Source organism: Paramisgurnus dabryanus, chromosome 21 (genome assembly GCF_030506205.2).
Source record: "Paramisgurnus dabryanus chromosome 21, PD_genome_1.1, whole genome shotgun sequence".
Taxonomy (NCBI): Eukaryota; Metazoa; Chordata; class Actinopteri; order Cypriniformes; family Cobitidae; genus Paramisgurnus; species Paramisgurnus dabryanus.
The window spans coordinates 12,935,399-12,961,094 of record NC_133357.1 but is presented as its reverse complement, the minus strand read 5'-3'; the positions used below and the strand labels follow the sequence as shown (position 1 = coordinate 12,961,094).

Genomic DNA, 25,696 nt, shown 5'->3' with positions numbered 1-25,696 from the left:
GCAATTGTCTCAAGATTAAACTTTTACTAAAGAAAGCAAATAAAGTCATTGCTATTCTATGATACCCTTCACTCCAATATTCTTTTAGGCATTTCTTTGTAAGATCCATCACTCCCTCAAACCACTGCCAGAACGTGAAGTTTCGGCCAGGCAGAACTTCCTGTGTTACAGAAGTTAGTCACAGATGTTTATTTACTTCCCATTTTACCCCTGAGTTTCAATATAAGACAAATACAGCAAGTAGGAAAAGTGCTGAAAAATCTGCTGAATTAGCTCAATTGCAATGTTGTTGAAACCTTAAACATGTTGGCATTTGAAAGTTTTATAGGTACCTTATTGAATTGAGCCCAGGACACAGGCATGTTGGTAAAGTCTCCCGAGATGTCTGGTTGGTCAAAGATCTTCTGGGCAAGAAAATGAAGATTGTATACGTCCAAACCACGCTGAGTCTGCACTTCAGACATGAATTTACTGCTCAAAGCATCGCACATCTGCTTCCAGGGCACGCGCTCGGGTACGACGAACGGTACCCTGTTCTGAGAATGTCACAAAACAATCGCTTTCAGATGGACATTGTGGTATTAAACAAGAGCTGTGTCACATCACATCCAGTAGTACTTACAGGCTCGGAGAAGGCACAGTCCCATACAACGGTTGCCATTGCATTAATTTCCTGACTGCCATGTACAATTACAACCACAGGAAGTGAAATGATCTGGGAGAAGAAAAAATATATCAGTAAGTAACTTTGAAAACACAAGCTAACATACATAAAACAGTCTACCGGTCCATACCTGCATGCTATAGGGGCAATCAGAGCCTGTGATGGTCAATTCTGTGGTGAACAACAAGGTAAACTTTTCCTCTGTCACTGATTCTGAGCCCTTCCTGTCAGCACGTTTGATCCTCCTTATCGACTGAAGAGGAGAAAAACGGTTTATAAAATGCCTGAATTTACCATCAAATTAATCTAAAAACTTTTCCACAAACATAATCGAATCAGAAAGAAACGCTAAGAAAGCAAACAGCAACACTCTTTATAAACTGAAACAGATGTCACTGCAATGTCACCCACCATATTTCTGAAGGTGGCACATGTGCTCTTGCTGGTGGTGTTATGTTCTAGTATGGCTGTGCTGTTGATAAGTTCTCCTACATTTTCACTAAATGGGAAAAAAAAAACAGATAAATAATTACCATAAAACATTTGCAGGCCATACAAGTTTATGTTGTAAACAGTTACATGGCATGCGTCTGGTTAGCAGCTCAACTGAAACCCTGAATCTGTTTGCTTATCTTGTTGTGCCTGCACTTCCTCTTTAAGTCTAAGCGCATTAAACTGTACGATGTACATGTACGACAGCCTTCGTAGACAGATTTCAACATATGGATGCAGCACAAAAGTGACATTATAAAACAATGACATGTTACGGATCAAAGTAAGATATCTATCTGAAATGCTTCAGTATCAGTAGATCGGGTTTTCACATTTGTCTGTTCACGTTTATGCACACAGGAAGAGTAGCTTAAGTCAAGACGCAGTAAAAATGAATTCTTGTTTCGAAATGTAAGTAATTTGCAATATCTGTTAAGCAAATGTGAACTGTTTCTGTATGTCAACTGATAAAGTGTTGCGTTAGCACATACTGTTTAAATGCATTTATATGTTTATTATTTTACAGTGCATTCATTTTATCTCGGTCAAAACAGAATTTTGGTAACATGGACAATGAATCAGCATCACAGGCAAAACACCAGTACTGTCTCTGCAAGTTACATAAATTTTAAATTTGGTGTGTTAAATTTGGTGCTCTTCGGAGATGAAATTGCTCTTATAAATTGGTGATAATTAGGGCTGTGTTGAAAAAATCGATTCACCGATTCTGAATCGATTTTCATGTTAATCTCTAAAGATCGATCCGTAACTCAAAGAATCGATTTAATAATTAATAACTTAAACTTGCCGCGTCATTGAATTTACGCATGCGCGCGAGGTGGAAGGACATTAAAAAAACGAACATAGCCGTCAGGAACGTTAAGCAAGCGGTTGTTTTGAAAACTCTAGAAACGCTTAAAGCTGCGATCTACATGTAAAATAATCCACTCATAACAAATGAACGAGTTATTTGTGTAATTTTTATAATAAGCGCCATGCAGTGAATCCACCGCGGGTCTCCAGTGAAACTCTCTCTCTCTCCCTCCCTCCCTCTGTGCTCATGCAGCCGGTCTCTGACGGGCAGAGGTTTCTTCAGGCGCGCGCAACGGGTCGCCAAATAAAGAGTTCTTCTTACACATAATAATGCTAATAGTTGTAAAGGTTTCTGAACTTTAAGCAAGCTAATTACAAAACTCGCGTTTATATCAGTGACACGTGCGCTGTAGTTTGACGCCTAATTTGCTTATAGTACAAACATCTTTGTTCAGAAAGACGAGAAAGAGACGAAAATGTTAACGTGTAATAGAAAGTAAAGAGCGTCAAAACAGACTTCATCACATCATAGCACCCGTCATAATATCTATAAAGAGGTCCGTCTCTCATATACAGGTATTTATCCTGTCTGTAGGTTTGTGCATAAATTTATACCTGTTCATTTTACATACTGCCTATTTTTAATGTAATGTATGCATAAATACAAAATACAATGCATACTATAGCTTCAATAGTCTTTAAAATTAATAACTCAATTAAAAACAAGATTCTGTCTATCAAGACTTAATCTGTTGTTATCATCTGGGCATTTTCACTTTAACATTATTAACTTTAAATTGTCCATATTTTAAAACTGTGGTGAGCAGTTAAAAGCTATAGTGAGTGGCAAATAACTGCACATTTTTATAATCCAAAAAACTGAAAAACATGTATACCATGAAATATACTGATAAAATGACTCATGGAATAGATTTTTGGTCATGCCATGCACCCCTATCTGGCACCATTTCGGGCTTTTTTCAAAAACACTTATCTAAATCTCGAAGATCGGATCAGATCGGATCGGATCGAATTGAATCGAACAATGATAATCGATCCAAGATCTTGAGAATCGGAATCGAATCGATTCTTGAAATTTGAATCGAAACCCAGCCCTAGTGATAATATCTCCTTAGTTTCTCTCCTAATGTAATAAGGGCTCAGACTTTCAGGCATGACAATAAAGTCACCCAACAGCAATGTAAAAGACTGAGGGTATGACAGGACACATTAAATATGTGATTGAAAATCAGGGTTATTTCATTAAATATTAAAGACTTTTTCCATGTTTAAGTGCTATGATTGGGTCCCCAGTGCTTCTATCAACCCAGAAAATGTAAAAAAGAACAATCCAGTAACTTAGTTTTGGTAAACCATTCTCTGTAAGCCAACCACAGCACTGCCATTTAGTGCAGAGAGCAAGAGAGTTGACAGCACAAATGAATTTGAATTGCATCAAACCACCATCATTGTGATCAGTGTTTGCATCTCTTCAGTTCATTTGCATTTTAAAGGACACACCCAAAACGACACATTTTTGCTCACACCTACAAAGTGTCAATTTTAACATGCTATAATAAATTATCTATATAGTATTTTGAGCTAAAACTTCACTTGAGTATTCTGGGGACACCAAAGATTTATTTTACATCTTAAAAAATTATTGTGACATGTCCCCTTTAACTTTTGAACTAGTCCCAAAATACATATTAAAACATATGCATTGTGTTGTTTAAATATTAATAAACTTGTTTGGACTCATCTTTTATATCTTTTTGTCAACCTAGAAAATTTTAAAAGATCAACCCAGTTACTTTTGAAATTTGGCTCCCCCTGTGATGTCAGAAGGGGATAATACAGCCCCTTAATCTGCACTATCCAACCAGCGCACTCACGTTTAGTGCAGAGATCAGCTTATTTTTATTTAAAAAAACACACCTACAAAGAAGCAATTTTAACATGCTATAATAAATTATCTGTGGGGTATTTTGAGCTAAAACTTCACACACAAACTGTAGGGACACCAAAGATTTCTTTGACATATTGAAAAAGACTTGTGAAATGTCCCCTTTAATCCAGTGATTCTGAAACTGGAGACAGGCCCCCTTGGGGGCATGAGATGATTCCAAGGGGGTTCCAGTTTTATGACAAATACATAAAATAGATTATAAAATAAATTATTTTATAAAATACATACATTTATAATCAATTATAATTTTATTTAACCTCAGAAAAATAAGTCTATAACAAGATTTCTTACCTGGGTATGACTCCTTGTTGACCCAGGTTTCTTGCTTGTGCCTCAGTAATAATCTGGGCCTTCAACAGGACGGGTTTCCCAGGGGCGATCTTTTCTCCCAGTAAATACCTCACAGTGGTGGAAAACTTGGATTGGGTTTTAATCACCTGGGGAGGCTGCTTATCTACCAGCAAGGAACTGAATAAACAAGAGATTTTTAAAAAACAATAAAAAAAATGAGATTATCATTTGTTGTTATTGTGTAATTTCTATCTGAGGCAACCTAGTGTGACATTCTGAAGAATAAAGCTTTTGCAAATGCAAATGCAATCCAAAAAGTCGTTCTCACAAGACACGGGTTAGTTACCTCTGTATGAGAGTCTGGAGAAGACGTGACAGAGTTTCCTCCATCGTTTGAAACGGTTCAGCCACTCCATGGTCTCTCTTTACCAACATAACCTCATGTCTTAGATTTCCGTTCACCCCAAGCAACTGCTCACACCTTTAAACCAGAAAAACAGAGGACACCCAAATTAAGCAGATGCCAATGGACAGCTTTGCATTAAAAAATGACCATAATGCGTTTGGTTTGCGAATTTTTGGCTGCTGAGAGCATGATGATAGATGCACGACTTGATTTTGCCAATTTAGAGATGTCCCTGGGTCTCCTATCCCAAACCCTAAGCATAACTTATCGCTAAATAAGTGGGACGCAACCGTTGAAAACAATGATGCACCTAACCCTGATAGTAAGCCTAAACTTCACATAAACTGTAAATTTATTGCCCAAATCTGTTTGGTTGATTGGAATGTTGTTGCAGGATCAACAATCTTGTGGACCCAAAAACATCTTTCACTTGGGCACAAAGGTAAACCTCACCGTGTCTGAAGGTGTCCAAGGTTGTCATCGAAATGCAAGCCAATGGTTGCCCTGTGCTGCTCCCACCTCCAGGACTTAATTCTGTGTATAAGATTTGACTGGCACTGCTCCAGGGCACAAACAGCTTCCTGAAGGAGCTGTACACGTTTCTGTAAACACGTAGCACATGATCAGGGTCAAAGAATGCAGTCTTTCTTAATGTCCACATATTACTCAGTTACATAACAAATGCTTTCAAGTGTTTACCTCTGCACAAATTGAAGAATTGTACTCAAGTTGCTGTATGCGTTTTTTTTTAGCGACTGGATCTGAATGTTGTAGATCCAATTCATTCTGTCCTATTGTTAGGGGGGTAAACAAAAACAAGACGATAACATCATACTTTACAAGTGTGCGCTAGTCTGTCTGTCTGCGTGTCTATCAAATAGATGCAAAACTGTATCTAAACCATGTCTGGGAAACTGCCCCATAATGTAAAAAAGTAATCTTTGTTGTCACTTACTCTATTGTGGAGTAAAAATGTATACTCCACCGAACATCAATCATGACACTGAAACAAGCATTCCTCTTGCAAGGTTTGTCTGTCGTTTCAACCCATGGATGGGTAAAGTATGAACAAATTTATGAACAACACGTGGTTTGGTATCAATGGGTTGAAACGTCCCAGCATTTTTTACAGTAAGTGCTTGAAATATTTTTAATCCTTCTTTTATCAGAAATTAACAGATAATTATAGACAAACTATGACTGAAGATGCTAAAATATGACATGTTTTGTATGATTTTTTAGTTTTCAAGACTTCTTACCAGGTACAGACTCAGCTTCCTGTTTTTCATAGTTCAAGTTCTCCTGAAACTGATGAAGCTGTTGACGACAGTTCTGAAGTTCATAAACTTTGAGCACCAAATTGTCCACATCAATTCTTGAATCTTGCCGTTGAAGTTGTTGGGTGCCGTTGGAAGATGAAGGACCCTGAGGCATGGGCTGAAAGGCTGAGAAGTCAGAATGGATACCCTATAGACAAACACATACAAAGAGAAATTACACAATGAACCTTTACATGTAATATATATATATTTAAGATTTCAGTTCCTCTTTTCTTAATAAATCCCAAACAAACGGGCTTTGTTCTTACTGTCTGTAACAATTGTCTTTCTCTCCTCAGAATGTCCCGTACTGTCCTCACCAGCTGCAAGGGTTGTGGATGAAACACGCTCTAAAAAGACATTCATTCAGTTACTTATCTATAATTAGAATAATCATTAAATCATTAAATGTGGAGCATCAAGCTGTAGCATGTCAGGGGAGAACTGGCCCTCCCAGCTGAGCCTGGTTTCTTAAAAGGTTTATTTCTCCATTTAGAAATCAGTGGAGTTTTGGTTCCTTTTCACTTTCTTCCTCGATATTGCTGGCATTAGCTTGGCTCAGGGTCAAATCTGTTAATATTGCTTTTATTCCTTTCTCTATTTTCTTTGCAAGTTGCACTGTTCATGGTATCATTGCAAATTTTCTGTGTATATTACACTCCTGTTCTTAAATAATCTTTCATATGGGAAATTTTTTTGCAAGCTGGATAGACCAGGGGCCTCATTTATAAAAATGCTGCGTAAAAACCATCCTAAATTTGATCTTACGATCATTTAACAAAAATGCATACGTGTGATTCATAAACCGAACGTACGCGCAGAAAACGCGCGTACCCCTTTCAAATCTATAAATCAGAAATGAACTTGAACTTGTGCGCGCAGCCGAGCAGTTTCAGATCTCCGCCTTTAAACGATGCGTAATTAATGTCAGACATATAAAAAGCGCTTGTCAATGTTTAAACCCAGTTTCAAACAGCAAGAACGGCTTATATTTCCAAAAACCTGCAGCAATCAGACAAGCAAAAGTGCGTACGTCTGCTCAGACCCTGACGTGGCGCTAAGCAGTTTTCCATGTCAAAGACGGTTTTTATAAATATGGACTTTGCCGTGGATTTTCGCCTACGCACACTTTACGATCAAATCTGTGCGTACGCACGCTTTATAAATGAGGCCCCAGGTGTGCCCTATACATCTTGAAAAGTAAATCCGCTGGCTCTTTGATCGCCCCCTGGTGGCTAGCTGCAGTACAAGCCATAAACCCCGCCCTCTCCATGCAAACGAACGAGACTCAGCTCAAAAATAAAAAATTATTTACACTTCCAATAAAATTTTCAGAAAGATGGTTTTGGTCCTTTTAGGAAGTTGTTATCACGATGATATATGTTCAGTTGTTCAATTTTGTGTTAAGTAAGTTTCATTTTAGCTAGTAATTTGATGCTATAGAAACAGGGCGTGTCATTATAAGTGGCATGGTTAAATTGGGCGCGCGAGCATTTGGGCAGAAGTTTGATACCATGACTCCTTCTGCGCATGCCCTGGCTCCAAACTGATGTTTTTACGTAACATGGCAGCGCCCATGGCCAAACATTTTTGGCTTCAATTCATTACAATGAAAAGAAGCGGCGTCGCTATGTCCATCTTTTTTACGGTCTATGGCAGGGGTCTCCAACACGTCGCTCGCGAGCTACTGGTAGCTCGTGTCCTAATTGCAGGTAGCTAGCTCGTGTGTTTATTTATTTATTTTCTGTGGTTATGGCGCATTTGGATGTCTGGTTAGTGTTACAAGCGCCTGTGGTAGTAAAGTCAGCCGCGACAACCGGCCGTTCCGCGCAACGCTATGAAGGCCGCGCCGCGGCAACCGGCCGATCTGCGCAACTCTGTGAAGCCCGCGCAGCGGCAACCGGATGATCTGTGCAACGCTGTAAAGCCCACGCCGCGGCAACAGGCTGATCCGCGCAACGCTGTAAAAAATATTTTAAAAAATGCTGGCACTGGCTGGCAACTTTTTTAATGCTAGAGGGGAAAGAGTTCAAATCACAGTGAGTTAATAGACAGGTGTTACGTGACACAAGTAGCCTCGACCACTTTTATTTTTCAAAAAGAAGCTCTCCAATAAAAAAAGATTGGAGACCACTGGTCTATGGGATAGAGATATTGGATTAAATATCATGTTGTCATCTATAATATTAATGTACTAATCTCCTATAGTCTCAGCAAAATACATATACCTGTACACAGTTTTAGTAGATATAGTAAATTACTCTAGTAGATCTTTTACTGAGGATAATAACATTTGCAATAATACCTTGTGTATTTTATGCTATAAATGTAATAATTTTCCTGTTTTCTTGATTTTCTTCTTTCATGTAAAGCTACATTGAAACAATGCAACATTGTAAAAAAGTGCTATATAAATAATATTTAACTGAATTAAACATCAACTGAGGTTTGATATCAATAATGGCACACATATATAGTGCATGAGTTTGTCCAAAAGCGCATCAATTACTTGCAAAAGCCCTTTATTAACATCTTGGAGCCATGTGGATTACTTATCGTAAGGATGGATGCACTTTTTGGGGCAACTGTTGTTCCCCGATCCCTGTTTTTTTAATGTTTGGAAAAACAAGGACATAAAATAACTCAAAATTTGCTTGTCTGCAAGATGATAGATATGTATATTGGATTGCTTGAGGGTAAGTAAATCATAGGGTAATTTTTATATTTGGCTGGAGTATCGCTTTAACAGCCTCTGTTGCGGATTCTCTGAAGCAATTCATTTCACTTTCGTTTTTGATGAAAACCAAAGATTTTTAAATAGTACTTTTACTGATACAGTAGCTTTCAGTCCCAAACCAGTGATAATTATGAGTGTTGCGAGTATTTTCAGTACATACCAAGTTCTTGCTCATTTGCTGTAGCTTGACCCTCTCCACCATGTTAGGGTTTTGTTTGGCCACCTCATGTATCAAATGTATCATCCGTTCCAGCAGCCTTCGAGCCTGAGGCTCCTGCTCCACATTGTCTACATTAAAGTTCTCCCTAAATACAATAACAACAGTGACGTTTGTAAATGGAGTCATTCATTTTATAGTATAATTTAGTTTATACTGTTTCAACTTTATTTACTTGTTTGCTGTTAGCCCACTTTTCAGTTTTGACTACAAAAGGACATGCATGTGACATCATCAAAAATGACTTTTGTGTTATACATGTCAGTGACATCATACCATGCCTGTTCCTCTATCCAGTTGGCCAGGTAGTGCCTGATGTCCAACGGAAATGTGTCTGGATAGAGTTCATTCAGCGTCTGGGTTGGCAGGTACTGTAACTGCGGGGTCATCTGCGCCCACAGCGCCATAGTCTGCAGGAACTGTAACAATATATTTTAGGACAATATTTACCAGCACTAAAAAAAGCAATCACCCTTTTTTCAATCACTGCATCGGATTCTGCACCAGACAGAGAGCAACCGATCTAATAATGACAAGATAAAGGCATTTTCAATCATAGTTCGAAAGATTGTCTATTTGCGATTATTATTTTGCTATTTATAGAGCCTATATATGACTTAGCCAAATGAATTGTATTACATAAAATTAAGTATTTCAAATTACATTTCTATTGCGGGAATCGGGTTTATTATACGTTAGAACATGCCACGTTTTTTCTTGCACATTCTTTTGTTCAGTTTATTTTTCAGGATCTTTTTCCTAATTTCGATCTGATGGCAAGATAACACACTTCTTAAGTCAACACTTTATGACAAACTGTATTTCAGGTTTTATATGGCATGATGGGTTGTTACATAGTTTTGATTTAGAGCAAAGAGGACAGAAAAAGTTTGGAGGAATTTGTTATCAATCTTCTATGTGACTTTTGTCTAGCAAATAGTGAGAAAACAGTGCGTCTTCCTTATCTCTTACTAACACAAGGTACAGAAGACATTGAATACAGTACCACAACATGCTGTATAAAATACAAAAAACGCAGAATGAATCAGCTATGCTACACTTTACACAAACATCTAGTTTTTATGTGATAAAGCTAGTAATGATACTTGTAGGTAATATACAAACTCATGAGAATTACTGTAACTTTAACTATACAATGTGAATTATATTGACATCGTACACATTTATTTTCATAGGTTTTGATAGTGAAACGTACAATATTAACTTAAGGACAGCATCAAAAATGTACATTTGCTTATGTATAAACAACTTTAGTGTTCTCAAAGAAGTGACATACAGCCATACAAGTCCTAAAACTGAAATGTGCTGAAAGGCATGTGTGCATGCTCCATCATGTTCCCCATTACTCTGACACTAGAGTATACATACTTTGATAGAGATTTAGCTTTGGCTTGGACTATAAAACATTTTTGGAACATCAAGAGCAGGTTTGAGCAGTTCTCAGTAACTCTATTATGTTTTTAGAAATTATTAAAACAGTTATAACAATTCAATATGAAATTACACAACAGTTAAAACCTGTTTTGTTGTAAAATGTCTTTTCATCACAATGAGAAATTGTACTTAAAAACCCCTTAAATTTAGATCAGAATTCACCAATATGGCCATTTAAATTAGTTTATTTTCTAGTCTTGGAAATCGTTTTAATATAGGCCAATATCCAATCATTTTTTTGTTATTCAGTATTTAAACGACAAAGAAATACTACAAATAAAAAAGTAAAAATACAGGAATTTTCTAGGGGTGTAAATCGGACTGGTCATTACGATGTGATACAATATACATTTTCTCTGCCAGCGATGTGATATTTGCCAATACATCAAACAATTATTTGAAGCGATTACGATTTGATTAAAACTATATGAAAATGGCACAATCTCTGTCCCAATAGGGCTTGGGCGCCGCTTTGCATTCTGGGACGTGGCGGCCATATTGATGGCCTCGCGAATGTAAACATACAGCAAGTCGAACGAGGAGAAGCAGCATAGTTGGGAGAATGAAAAGAAAGAAAAAAGATGTTAAAATCCCGATAAGGATGTGGAATTTACTGGGATACGTTAAATAGGGAAGCAGGGACCGGTATGTGGACAAAATCGGAACTATTAACGGTTCGGATCCATATGAAAAAATAGTGAATAAAGGGCCTTTTTAAGATAACAGTGTGGTTGTTGTGGGAGCACGATTTCACGCCAATGTGTAAGCAAAGTCAGCAACGACCGAGCTTCACAACTAGCTTAGTTAATGCAGCAGTTTTTGCTGTCAGCAGAGGAAAAGCAACAGAAAGATACATGTTAAAATTTTCCCGTATTTTGGGCGAGTAAACTGGGACATTTCCCTTATTTTCAATGTTAACTTAATGTTAACTTAATATAAATTAATGTTCAGATGTTATACTTCACTGTCGTATATATATATAAATGTAATTTATATGTCATGTATACACATTACTGAGGGTTAAGGTTAATGTTTGGTTTTCTACACTAAATAAAACATAATGAAGTGTTGTCCTTATCTGTCGTTTGTAATGTAAATTACTTTTAATGTGTTACTTTATCATTAATACAGCAACGGTTTACTATGGTTGCGCTTTCAAGTTCAACGTGGCAATCCAGTCCAACTAATAATCATACAGTAGCCTATAAAGATCACTTCAAGAATAAAAACATTGTGATGGGTTTTGTTGTAAAAAGAAATGCTAATCTAATGCTGCGTTTATACCAGACGCGGTACAGGCGTGAAACGCGAGTGATTTCAAAGTTAAGTCAATGTGCAGATGCGTTTCCACCTCATTCGCGCGTCTAGTTCGCTAGTTTATTTTGTCCACAAGACAATTACTATACAGTACACACATTCCAACCTATATAGACAACGCTGAAATCATGTAGTATTAGCAATGTACAATTTCACTTATATCATTTTAAAGTAGACATTCCAAATATTATGTAGACATTTATCTTTTATTTGTTTGACATGTATTAATAAAAGGAAAAACATATGTTAGTTGCGGGTGTGTCACGTGACAATCATGACGCGTCACAAAATATTTTTAACTTATGTGTGAAAGGGTTCATTTTATAAAAAATGATATATTCTAAGTAAACAACAATAGCCCAAGTTTAGTACACATTTTTATTGAGACTATAAAAAATTATTCTGCATCCATTTTCAGTGATACTGTGAGAAATAGCTGAAAGCCTGAAAAGTTTTGTTTATTTAATTAAAGGTCACAGAGGTTTAAGCTCTTAGCATTAATCGTGTTATTTTATTGTAGTGTTATTAAATTGTAGTGTGCTGTGAGAGCACTGTTCAGGATATTAAACTTTGCTTTGGTAAATATACCCTATTCTCTCCACAGTAATAAAAAGCATAATAAAAACACAGTTGCGTAAATGCTTCTGAAGAATCGAGATCATTCAATGATTGACAAAGTCACTCATAATTTCATGTGTATATCCTTAAGTAGCCTACACTGAATCAAAGTATGTGAAATTAAATTAAAGTTAAACTCATTTTTACTCAGTTGAGTAAATGAAAATAGCAATTGATATTACATAGTTGGTGTTAAATTAACCTGGAATTTAATGAAATGTACTTTAATTTTTCCAGATTTTAAGTTAAATTCACCCAAAGCTATTAATATACGTGACTTAATATTTTAATATTTCAAATGCTTTCATTAAATTAAACTTTTCAGTGTTTCCAGTGTATTTCTGACTCACCAGTCAAGCCTTTTTACACCTACACTATTCACACTCTACTACACCTGTCATAGGTCTTCTAACAACTTTATTTCAAATATAGGGATGGGTGGCAAATTCAAACATATTTACATTGATGAAGCAGATTACTCAAGAGTTTCAATTTTCTTTCTGCTGTAAACTATAGGGTGTATTACCTGGTTTAAACAAGGATTACGAGATATTTTTCGGATTTCTTACAGTATAACTTACTGCACTACATCTAAAGTGTTAAGTGGGTCAAAGTTAACATGCTGTTTATAAGCAGAGGTGTAAAAAGTACTCAAAAATGTTACTCAAGTGAAAGTACAAGTATTGAGTGTAAATTTTACTCAATTAAAAGTAAAAGTATCTGGCCCCAATCATACTTGAGTAAAAGTAAAAAAGTACCACATTACAATTGTACTTGAGTATTAAAAAAGGAAAAGTATCAAGAAGAATTATTAAGCTTTTAATCCCTAAAAACATAGTCAATTAACCACATAAATTTTTTATCCTGCTTTACAACTGTTTGAATTTAATTGTATTTATTTATCAAGCTATAAGACCTCATTTCAGTAAGCAACATGCTACTCAAAATTGTAAAACCTCGAATTTAACTTAAGCTAATTGTCAAAATTCAAGCTCTATCAAGCCTCTCACAGGCAGCCGATGCAGGAAGAGCTGTATTAGGCCTTGTTCACACTGTCACTCCAAATCTGATGCATATCAGATAGGAATCCAATCACATTTAGAACGTGTGAACTTTCAAATCACATTTCTGAAAATCCATTTCAGCCTGACCGCTCTGATCACATTTGTGTAGCTTTTCGGTTATGTCACGCTGTTGTGCCACATAAACACGCCAGACATCGAGGCAGATTGCCGTGCCAGCGCAACGTCATTGCCATAGAAATCCGTAAAACGGCAGAGCGCTACAAGACGCACAGATCAGATCTGAACAGTTGTGATACAAAATATGCACAGCGAATCTGTCAAATTGGATATGCACCAAAATCAGATTTGGACTGAGAGTGTGAACAAGGTCTTAGTCTTGATAGAGATGCTGCAAAGGGAACGTGTCACACGGGAGCACACTTCATGTGTTGACAGTTTCAAAGAAGAGAAAAAATCTTCATCATCAGATGAACTGTTGGCCAATTCCTTAGAATAGTCCAAAGGATCCAGAATAAATAACATTGACGTTAAACTGGCCATAAATTCAATTGTTTTGGTAATAGCGAGGGAAAATAGAATGAATTGATCTCTAAAAAATAAGTACTTTTTGACTGTAAATAAAATTGTAGGGAGTAAAAAGTACTTTTTTTCTTAAAAAATTTAATTAAGTAAAAGTAAAAGTATTGATTTTAAATTGTACTCAAGTAAAGTAAAAATCCCCAAAAATAATACTTAAGTACAGTAATCAAGTATAATTACTCAATTACTTTACACCTCAGTTTATAAGCCAAAAGGTGTGCATTTTTATTCACTAATGTACTAAGCTACATAGATGGTTTCAGCAAAAACAACATATACAAACAGCTTTTATGGCCCAAACTAGGGCTGTTCAAAAACTGCCAAATCTCTCTTCAGACAGCAGTGATCCATCATCTCCCCTTGTCCTAAGGAACCCAAAACATTTCTTTTTTTGACAAGGCATTTGTTCCAATGGTCACTTAGTCACAAGCCAGACCGATAAACAAGCACTGACTGGAAGTTAACCTTAGACCAGGCACATAACCATGGCAGCGTGCATACGTCAGATGAAACCGGATTTTAACATTCTCTGTTAGAAGCAAACACTTTTTAAGTTAACATTCCAACAATTTCTTATTTTTTTACTTCATACTACACTGTCAAACAAATGGTCTCAAACTGTCACTGGGACAGTACCCCAAAAAGGTCCTAATATGTACCGTTTAGGTACAGATATGTATACATCTGGTAGTAATATGTACCTCTGAGGTATTAATATGAACTTTATGTCCTTTATGTTGTGCTTCTTTAAAGGGTAGGCTACAGCCCCTGTGCTTGCAACAATTGTTAACTCTAAAAAAATCAACATGTTTTAGATATAATATACTACTAAATTCAGTTTGAGCAGAAATGCCTGAGTTGAGGTGTTAAATTTCAATTTTGTTACAAAAGCAGCACTGCAGGAAAAACTGGTCTGGTGAACGCTTTGCTCTTATTTAGGTAGTTTAAATAAGAAACATAAACAAAAAAAATGTATGTCTTTTACTTTTCAGTACTAAGGCGCAACAGTTGTATTGTCTAACAAATTATTAACACCCATGCAAAGAAAACTAAACAAGATCTTTCTTTAAAATTTGGAGAAATTTAATTCTCTACTGGCACTATCTGAACCACTGATTTACACTTTAATATATTTTTTCTATGAATGTGTATTAAATGAATCCCATAATAGTCTATCTTTATTTCATAGCTTTTCTCTTGGTTGTGCTTCCTCCAGTAGTGTATATTGATAGAGCATTTATCCAATCATATTTCAGCCTGTGGCTGACATCATGTGTTGCCAGGGTCAAAGAAATCTGCCTAGGCCTTCAGAACGAACAGTGCAGGCGCCTTCAGCTTAAGATAAATGGCAAATAAATCATTGCATTAACCAATCAGATTTCGAGTTGGTATCTAGCTGGCTTATAATGCCGTTGCATTTCTCATCATTTGATTGGATTGACCAGTTTCAATCATACCGGAAAAAATTCCCGCATACAGCGTTCTCCAGCTTAACTCAGAGTCACAGAACTCTCTTCAATCTGTCCCGGCTAAAAACAGAACTGACTGTAATGTATGCCATGACTGATTTTGAAGACAAAAATCCTGTTGAAATCCTTGATTTCCTTCAGCATAAAAATCTGGGTGAGAGCATTAAGTAAGTCGTACCAATAACATGTTTGACGGTGACTATTCAGTAAGTGACGAGCTAACCTACCTGATATCTGCTTCAGTCCAGTTTGCTAACATTTTTCGTCGTGAATGTTGATCTGCATGTAAATCCCTGATTTTAAAGAGTTGAACCAAAACTTCATGTTGCCATGACATGCGTGTCCTCACTACGGCACGCCCCTTAAAGCATTGTTTATGCTTCATTTCTCATTGTGAATGATAATCTGCATGTAAATCTCTCGTTTTAAAGAGCTGAACCATAACTTATCGTTGTGATGACGCGCGTCCTCACTATGACACACCTATTACGGCATTGTTGCGGCTTCTTGTTCACACAAAGGGTTTTCCGGGTATCTTACTAGGTCCTCTTTCTGGGAGCGATCACAGAAAATGTATGGGATGTGTTTGCGTTCACACAGGGGCTTGTCTGGCAATTTTACGGGTATTTTCTGGGACCAAAGTGCTGTGGGAATGAGGTTATAGACTGTGTCAACAAAGTAATTTGTTAAACTTTGATTCTTCAAAACATTTGTTAAAAGAGCAGTGAATCAAAAGAATCAATTTTAACTTGATTTTTTGTTATATACATAAACGACATCCTGCAAGTTTCAGAACTTAAATTGTCCTTGTTACTAAAATAAACATTTTTTGGTACCAAGCCCAGAAAACAGCCGATCCAAGAATTTGTGACGTTGTAAAGATTTTAAATACCACATCCAGAGTCAAATGATAATGACTACTTTTGTAGCCCCGCCCACAGGTTTGCGTGTAGGGAAGTAATACGTGGGGCCAAGCAAACCATATGCAACTTTCCTACAATCAGCAAACATGCCTTTAAAGTAGGGCTGGGCAATTGGGCAAGATCTTTTCAGATCATTTGCACCCAGAAACTTTTTTGGCTCAGACATATATGTGTTTTCGGCAGCTATTTTTACACATGAAGGTTTTCAAAACAATTCCCCACATGTAATGACCGGGAATGAAGCTATTCAATCATAACAGTGATGATTGGATTATTTCCCTTTTGAAACACATAGTGAAGCTATGGTAGCCGCCACAAGACAAACACGTCATCGTCCGACACAATATAGTAACAAAACGCGATTTATAGGACAGTTTGTCCATTTAGGGTTACTGTAGAAACATGATGGCTCAAAATGGCCATGTTATGTATGTAGATGAAAACATCTCATTTTAAGGTAATAAAAACAATACAGTTCATTTTGTAGGGTGTTTATACACCACTGATAAATCCGTCCCTAACCATTACCACAAGCTTCAGCGTCTCAGTTTTTGTTAGTTTACAAACAGATTCACCAGAAGCACCACTGCAAGTGTAACAGAGATCAGCTAGTGTGTTAAGGCTGAACAGTGTGTAAACCTAGTTAGAGCGCCCGACTCTAATGCCAGATCGATCGTCAGTTTGATTCCCTCACAGAGCGGTTTAGATAAGTTACACATACATGACTTGATGTTATCATCTTACACATTTCAGACACAATGTCACAAACCATTGACATTTTTTTTGCACATATTTGTGGTTTACATGGTCTAAATATATCTGTGTATACAAAAGAACATCTCTTTAACAACTCAACACTACTTTAGCAGCTCAACCAGGCATCGCCCCCCATTTTAGCGCATGCTTTGGATGGGAATTATTCAAATTAGCGAAACTGTGATGTCACAATATATGGAAGGAGCACGTCGTAGTTCCAATAAGCCATTTGTTGCAGTTCTTAAAAATTTTCTCTTAAAGGGAATATCACTCTTTGGAGTGGACTTTGTAACTATGAAAATATTTTTATGTTCAAGCCACATTATACACAATTATTTTTTTAATGAACATAATAGGACCCCTTTATGGTGTATATAGTAAGTATATAAATCCAATATTAGAAACAGGATAGTTGAGCAAAATTCCTTAAAAAACTGAAATTAAAAAGATTATTTGGCATATGAGATCTTATGAGTTTGTTTAATTCACTTATTGGAAAAACTAAAAAAGAAATACAATCGAGCACTTACTACAGACGTTACAACCAGAGATGGCAAGTAACAAAGTACAAGTATACATTTTTGGGTATCTGTACTTTACTTTGCTATTCATTTTTCTGAAAACTTTTTATTTTTACTCCTTATATTTTTCCACAAATATCTGTACTATTTCCTTTTTTAATAAAAAAAATCAGGTTGGGAGATTTGTCTTTTCCCATGCGATCTCTCCCTCCCCCTGGGCATGTCTGCATGCCTAGCTAGCACACCATAGACAGGTAGGCAGTAGCCCTTCCCAGCTCGTAATTCAGTTGTATTTTTCTTGGCTTGTTGTTTAGGTATGTGATGAACATAATACTCAACACCTAATTAGCCACAAGAAAAAATTATTTGAATTGTGTCTTGCTAGCATGACTTGTAAGCAGCTCAAGTAAAGCATTGCAGGTGAATATAAATAAAATAAATAAGGCGTATCACCACAGATCTTTCTCAGTTAATGACTTTTTTCATTAGATTAAAATAAGACATGAAACATGAGCAAAATAAACCAAAATGAAAAAAATTCATGAAAAAGAGCCCTTAATAACTTTATAATTTTCTATAATGTTAAAGAAGACCATGGTCTCTGTGTGAATTGAATATTTTGTAGAAATCTGTTGAGTATGAAACAATTTTATGAGTGTTAAGGGAATTAAAATAAATTGGTAAGAAAGTCAGTGTTGTCTTAAAGGGATAGTTCACCCAAAAAATGAAAATTCTGTCATCATTTACTCACTCTCAAGTTTGTTACAAACCTGTCTACATTTTTTGTTCTGAATAACATGAAGGAAGATATTTTAATTAATGTTTGTAACCAAACTGTTTGTAAGCCCCATTCACTTACACAATATAAGAAGAATACCATTGAAGTGAATTCAGTGGTTTCGTTACAAACATTCCTAAAAAAAAAATCTTCCTTCATGTTATTCAGAACAAAAAAATGTAGACAGGTTTGTAACAACATGAGAGTGAGTAAATGATGACAGAATTTTTTTGGGGGGGTTAACTATCCCTTCAATGTGACGACATATGAGAAGTGCCTTTTGTCACAGACAAAAGATGAGGAATAATCACCTTCGCTTTAAATGAAACAGGATAGAGTAGTAAGCTGCTTCGTAAGCTAAAATCTTATTGGTAGTATTAATGGCTACTTTTTACTTTAGTAAATGTGAGAGCCGACACTTTTTTACTTTTAATTAAGAGTATTTTTAAACATTTGTATCTGTACTTCTACTTGAATAAAGGATGTGTGTGCTTTTCCATCTCTGAATACTAACTGGTCAATTATTTTATCGGTTTGTATTTGTTGAGTGTATGGGCCCTATTTTAACGATCTGAAACGCGAGTGCGAAGCGCAACGCACAAGTGAGTTTTTGGGCGGATCTCGGGCACTGTTGCTATTTTCCCGGCGGAAGAAATAACTCTTGCGCCGGGCGCAAATCAATAAGGGGTTGGTCTGAAGTAGGTTCATTATTCATAGGTGTGGTTTGGGCGTAACGTCAAATAAACCAATCAGAACGCTATCCAACATTCCCTTTAAACGCAAGGGCGCAAGTTCCATGGCGGGTTGCTATTATTATGACTGATTTACCACGCCAGGAGCGGTTTACAGCCGAGGAGACCCACGTTCTTGTAAGAGCAGTCAAAGACAGAGAAGTTGTTTTGTATGGGGATAGGAGAAACACGCACAAATCAGCGTAGGTTAAACAGGCGTGAGAGGAAATAGCCAAAGTCTCATCAGCTGGCATCCCCATCGTTGCGCCAAGCGCTACAATGATGTCAGGAGACGAGGGAATCCAAGCTTGCCAGCATAAATCGGGCACGCCGTGTAACGGGAGGTGGATCTGCCTCTACACAGATCTGCGTCCACCCTCACCGCTGAAAGGGTTTGGGGGCTTTGAAATCGGACCCAAGAAACGCAAGCAAGGTCCAACCCCAAAGTACACTTACTAATCAAGTGCACATACATTAAGGTTTCTTATGAAAGAATTTTAATTATTATTTACATAAAATAAACGTAATACAGCCACACAACAAACTTATGAAAATATTTTAATCGTTATTTGCATGAGAATTTTTTAACGCAGCCACACAATAAATAAAAACTATCACCACAATGCTCACCACTATGATTCCCCTTATCTCGTGTATTAATATTTTTTAGTGTAACAATTTATGATTTGCAAAAATAAGTGTTGCATCTGTGTAGATTAGATAAGCAAAGTGTGTGCGCGTTGTGCACGCTATACATTATAGTCAAGCATGCGCCCTTTAAATAGCATAATGAACAACGCGCAACGCGCCACTGACTTTAAACTTTTTTTCTGGTCAGTGGCGCAATTGTTTTTTGAAACTGCAAAATAGCATCAGGGATGGTTTGTGCCCGAACACGCCTCTTTTTTTGCGCTGAACCGCCCAGGGAGCGCAAATTCATTCCCTAGTTTGCCGACGTGCGTCTGTGGAGGAAAAAACCCGCTGTGCGCCGGTGCAAAATACGAATGATACATGCGTCACTGACAAAGTCAATTGCGCTGGGTGCAAGATAGGGCCCTATGAGTAGTAGATCCAAAACCTAGCAGTTTATTGCATGCAACTCACATATACAGGTATCAACAAACTCAAAGTGCTTTTGTCTGCACTTGCAATTTCTGTCACAATATCCCATTTCTTTTGATGTGTAAGTGTGTATAAATACATGTTAACAATACGCAAAAAGTACAAATTCCAAAGTAAACGATGATGCAAGTTATAATTTTCAACTTAAATCTCTTTTAAAGCAACACTATGTAGTTTTTTCACCTTTAAATAATGTCTCTAAAATTATTTCAGTGATAGAACAACTTTTAACTGGACAAATTGTACTGTTGCTCCAACCTGAGCAGCCTCCTAGCTGCTACAAGCACACTCTGAAAGTGGCGGTGGAGGGTAGGAAACACAGCCCCGCCCCTCCCCCTGCCTGCAAAAGAGTGTCTGATACCAGGCACTGTTGCGCTTTTCAACCAATTGGGGGAGCTGTAAGCCATTTTTACATGGAAACTACATAGTGTTGCTTTAAGTTACAACGAACACAAGGAATGTGGGCAACAGTTTACTGTTGACGTGGACACAACGGTCATTATCAAATTTCCCCCCGCTTCTGACTCACAGCCTGTAAGTAGTCTATGCTATAATATTGAAAGTATTTACTGCCTAAGGGGGCCTGCACACCAAAGCTTTTACGCCGGCGGCCGGTGCATGTTTTCAAATGTTTCCAATGGAAGCTCTGCATTTTTCAAATAAGCCAGCAGCTAGCGATTTGATTCCGCGCTGAAAACCAGCGCTCTGCGTTTTTTTCCGCACTTAGTGCCGAGAGTTAAGGGGATGAAAAGCTCCACTCGTCAATGTCAGTTCTCACACGGCCGTCCAATCACAGTGGAGGAGGGGCGGAAAAAGTATCACAACAACCAACCGGCTCACAGCTCAAGTATCACAGCTCAGGTGAAGAAAGCTGACGTTCAGCTGAAAAACAGCAGGCTTTCGGCTTCCTCCAGGCGTTTCAGCCGCGTAAAAAAGCTTTGGTGTGTCTTGGCCCTTAAAAAATATTCAACTTCAGGTGAAAAGCTCCGCTCGTCAATGTCAGTTCTAACACGGCCGTCCAATCACAGTGGAGGGGGGCGGGACAAGTATCACAACAACCACTCAGCTCACAGCTCAAGTATCAAAGTTAACAAAGCGCTCAGCTGAAGAAATCTGATGCTCAGCGCAAGTTTTGAGCAGTGCAGAATAGCACTTGATGTTTGTCATTTCTATGATCACAACTGCAGACATGGTTTTAATGTTTTAGTAATCCTTACCTTACCAATCTTTTACATCCTGCTCAAGCTGCGCTGGCAAAATTGATCGATCAGCTTGGTCATCTGCATTTTCTGGATCAGATATGGCTCTTATTGATAAAGACGATTTTAACTCCTGTCAGTATTGCATTGGACGCCAATCTTCCAAACATGATAAGGAGCGTCCGGGTGACGACAGAGGTATTCAGGCCAATAACAACTTTCTGGTTAGCTGGCAAATCGGAGGACACTGCACTTTTCAGAATGAAAATCTTTGTATAAAATCAACGCGTTTCAAAGAGGCAGGGCATAGAGGAGCAATGATGTACGGCAAGGGCTACCTCAATGGATAAAACATTCTGAAAGGCTACTTTTTTAAATAGTCTACTCAAAACTTGTTTGTTTTACTTTTTGATTTTATTTTATTTTACTTGTTGATATGTTTTATCATTGTTTAAAATGTTAACATACGTAAACCAACCCAAGCTAATATAACTATATATGTAATAAATAAATACTAAAATTGAGGCTATTTATAGATTGTGCTTTGGCAGGCAACACACAGACTACGTGCGGGGAGACCACTGATGTACGGTACGTGAAAAATAATGTGGTTTTGGACTATAAAGTAGCGAACACATTGTATTACAACAAATACACAAAATAACGTTGTTTTTAGCAATGTAATAGGTGCTCTTTAGGTCATATTTTTATTTTATTTTATATGCATTCAATTATAGCTAATGGCAATAGTGTACTTAATACCATAAAACTCAATCAAGCTGGCTTAAGTTCACAGTGGACATGATTTTTCTGCTTTTCCAGTATGTGTAATGAACTACACTTTCAATAATTCCTACAATTGACTCCATTGCACTACACTTATGGTCAGTACATCCTTGACTGAAACTATAAACCAATTAAACATTATTTACATCAGTTCACAAGCAGTGATCAGATACCATCTTTTTTATGAAAAATGTCCAAAATAAATAAATGTGAAAGTAAATGACAAGTACAGCACACAAACACTAATCTACTTCATCTAAAGCCTGTTGTATATACAGAAACAAAAACCGCATTTAGACCTTTTAATACATTTAGAAAGGCGAGAGCACACCCATCCATTAGTTTTCATGTAATATTTATGAAAATAACAGCATGTGGCTGTTACATCCGTAAGACTGGAGCTCACACAAGCAATGATACAAAAACAGTGAGGAGAGTTTATAAAAACTGACACCTCAATAATGTACAAAACAAAGCAATACACTAATGTCAGAAACAGCTTATGGGGAACAGAAAGTAGGGCGTGAAATCGTTTTGCCACACCAAGTGTTTTTCCCCTATTTTACCAAAACGTTTACCTGTAACTTATTCGTAAAGACAGGACTAGTACAATAATAAATAAGCCGTAAAAGTCGTCTTCCTTTATATTTCCAGTACAGGTATATGAGGATACGTTCACATGAAAGTGCATATAATCATTATCTCTCATATTAAGTCATGGAGCTACCAGGCCAGACTCTAATCTTTTCATCTTCGGCGCAGTTTGTTTGAGATATATGTAATGGCACAGCAAAGTTACATCATTTATAAGTGTATATGATCAATTTAAACGAATATTTAATCACACGAACATTAAGATGCCAGTTTTATTCCGCGTTTCGCGCGGCAGCGACGTTACGCGTACAGAAAAGTTCAACGCGACAGTTGAGTGAAGCGAATGTCACAAAACTCGCATTTCCTTTTTACAGCAACATTAAACGATTAACAAATGCAGATGTTAATAAGCTTACAGTTCATAGTTTATATACCAAACACTATAATATTAAGAGCATACCTGCTTTTGACGCCAGCTCTTTAACAAACTCAAAGAGAAATAGGTCTGCGTCTTCCGTGTGCGTTTGTTGTTTTTTTATCTACTTACTTTCACTTTACACTGAAGTTGCTGCCACCCTGACGCAGCTCTACTGGATATCTAGAAAACTTTACAGGCTTTGAAAAATGTGTTTTTCGTTTAATCAGCATATGATTAACATTATATTTTTTCAATTCAAAGATAAAACCCATATACTTATTATATAGAGGAAAAAATACAAATTCGAATGGTTGCCTATTATAAACACGATTAAATATTGAAACTATTACAAAGTTCCTTATATTTCAGTAGAACTAAAACTTAAAATTTATTTTGGTTACCATCCGACAAATAACATCATTAGACACACTACCAGTTTTTGTAGTCCTATTCAATATAGTTTCCAATTAAATTTCACACTGTAGCCTATAACCATTAAAACTATGTGATGGGTAAACAGAAATGGATGAAGTTGCACATTATTATTGGTTAGTCTGTGTATAAGCTGTAAAGCATCTAAACGAGCAAAGTTAATGAAGCAGTTCATTGCAATTCTTCAAAAGCGGTCTTCAAAAGTGGGCCAATACGTAGATAAATGTATTCACAGTGAGTCATGCGGATGTGTTTCAAAACCTAGTGAGCTGCCTACCGAGACAACAGTGTGGGGATTCTGTGCGTGTTCGGTAGCGCGCGTGAGACGCATAGCAGCTCTGTTGTCGACGAGGGCCATCGTCGACTGTAGGCGGGGAAACAACGACCTTTCTGCTCAAACAGCTTAGCTTCCAGTAAGGAGTTTCGAAATGTGTTTCCGTTTTCTTAAACGAACTCAGTTTCTTCAGGTTTTTATGATCTCATATTCTCTGCTTCCTGGAAATACAAACTAAGGAAATCGTTACAGTGCCAATGAGCAACGTGACTGGCACATAAGAGGTTGTTTTATCACTTTGAAATGAATGAAAGAAATAAAGAAAAAAGACATTAAGCGTTAATGGGCTAATGAAGCTAACACGCAATGTTATTTTGTTGGTGTTAAATGTTATTTATACTGGAATTGATTGTTTTCACAACAAAAAAAGTACTAATCTTTAAATATAATTTTAATTTAAAATACTTCAGGATTTACAGTAAACTGTAGTAAATTGTAGTATATTATGGTAATATTCTTTAGAAGTTTATTAACTGTATGAATTGATAACCTGTAGTAAATACTGTAGTATACATTTTTATTGACGTGTTAAAGGGATGGTTCACCCAAAAATGAACATATTGTCATCATTTTCTCATCCTCATGTTGTTCTAAATCTGTATTAATTATTTTTTTCTGATCAACACAAAAAAAGATATTTTGATAAATGATTGTAACCATAGAGTTTCATAGTAGGAAAAAAATATTATGGAAGTATTGTGATAAATGATGAAGAAGATATTTTGATAAATGATGGTAAGGACCCAGTTAACGGTACCCATTGAATCCTATAGTATTTGTTTTTCCTACTAATAGTTACAATCAGCTGTATGCCTACCATCATTTATCAAAATATCTTCTTTTGTGTTCATCAGAAAAAAGAAATGTATACAGGTTTAGAACAACATGAGGATGAAAAAATGGTGACAGAATTTTTTAATTTGGGTGAACTGTCCCTGTAAGTTGCTGAAGGTTGTAAAAATCGTATACCACCACTAGAGGGCAGTCGGTCGTCGTGTGAAAGTCTAACTGGCCTGTCTTTGTAATTGTAAAAGGTAAACTTGTGCAATAAATTGTATTTAACAAAAAAGAAAACATACATTTTATCCTGCCTTTACCAAAACGTACAAGTTCGTAGACTAAATACTAACTCATTCCTTTTGTAGCATGGTCATGCAGGGGGTTCTCAGGCATTCCTCATATCAGAGTCCATTTCCTGACCAGTCATGATTCATTTGGCCTGTGTTTGAGAGAATAGGTCAGCATAATGCAGTATGAGCTTGAGGGGTTCAGCTGTTACTTGGAGTTTACTTGATCAATGTGCCACTGATAGATTTTGACAGGTCTAAAAATCAAGTTTGAAGTTACAAATGTTATCAATAAAAAGTCCCTAATTACAAATAGCTTGCAAGAAGTGATTCATTTCATCAGAACGAACACGTTGCAGCTGTTTAAAAAAGTTACAGCATAAAAATATATTTTTCGCAACTCAAGTTGTTTGAGATCACAATGATACTGTTTGACATTACTGTGAGTCACTTTTAACAAAAAAAAATAATTAAGTATGACATCTATTTTTATAGAATCATTAGGAATGTTAATGAATTACGTCAAATAAATAGAGAGTAGAAATGAACAAATATTTGGTTGATTGACTCATGTAACTCATCTACGTGTTTGTTTATATAGATGTTAGTCCTGCTTACACATTTTTCTCCTCTCTTTCACAGGTTGTGAAGTTGTAATTATTTC

The 25,696-nt window shown here is 36.7% G+C and overlaps 1 protein-coding gene across 1 annotated transcript in view; it reads right to left on the bottom strand.

Annotated features, from left to right (window-relative positions):
* stat6 (signal transducer and activator of transcription 6, interleukin-4 induced) overlaps positions 1 to 23,377 on the bottom strand; it is a 30,809-nt gene extending 7,432 nt beyond the window's left edge. The window contains exons 1-14 of the mRNA XM_065285669.1: positions 23,242 to 23,377; positions 9,185 to 9,327; positions 8,852 to 8,996; positions 6,224 to 6,304; positions 5,895 to 6,102; positions 5,335 to 5,426; positions 5,089 to 5,237; positions 4,576 to 4,710; positions 4,230 to 4,406; positions 1,076 to 1,163; positions 795 to 917; positions 623 to 715; positions 333 to 536; positions 66 to 160 (exon numbers count right to left, since the gene is read on the bottom strand). Of these exons, the coding sequence (XP_065141741.1) occupies positions 66 to 160; positions 333 to 536; positions 623 to 715; positions 795 to 917; positions 1,076 to 1,163; positions 4,230 to 4,406; positions 4,576 to 4,710; positions 5,089 to 5,237; positions 5,335 to 5,426; positions 5,895 to 6,102; positions 6,224 to 6,304; positions 8,852 to 8,996; positions 9,185 to 9,315 (1,721 nt within the window). The 5' untranslated portion in view covers positions 9,316 to 9,327; positions 23,242 to 23,377. The remainder of the gene's footprint in view (positions 1 to 65; positions 161 to 332; positions 537 to 622; positions 716 to 794; positions 918 to 1,075; positions 1,164 to 4,229; positions 4,407 to 4,575; positions 4,711 to 5,088; positions 5,238 to 5,334; positions 5,427 to 5,894; positions 6,103 to 6,223; positions 6,305 to 8,851; positions 8,997 to 9,184; positions 9,328 to 23,241) is intronic.
* Between the last annotated feature and the right edge of the window lie 2,319 nt (positions 23,378 to 25,696).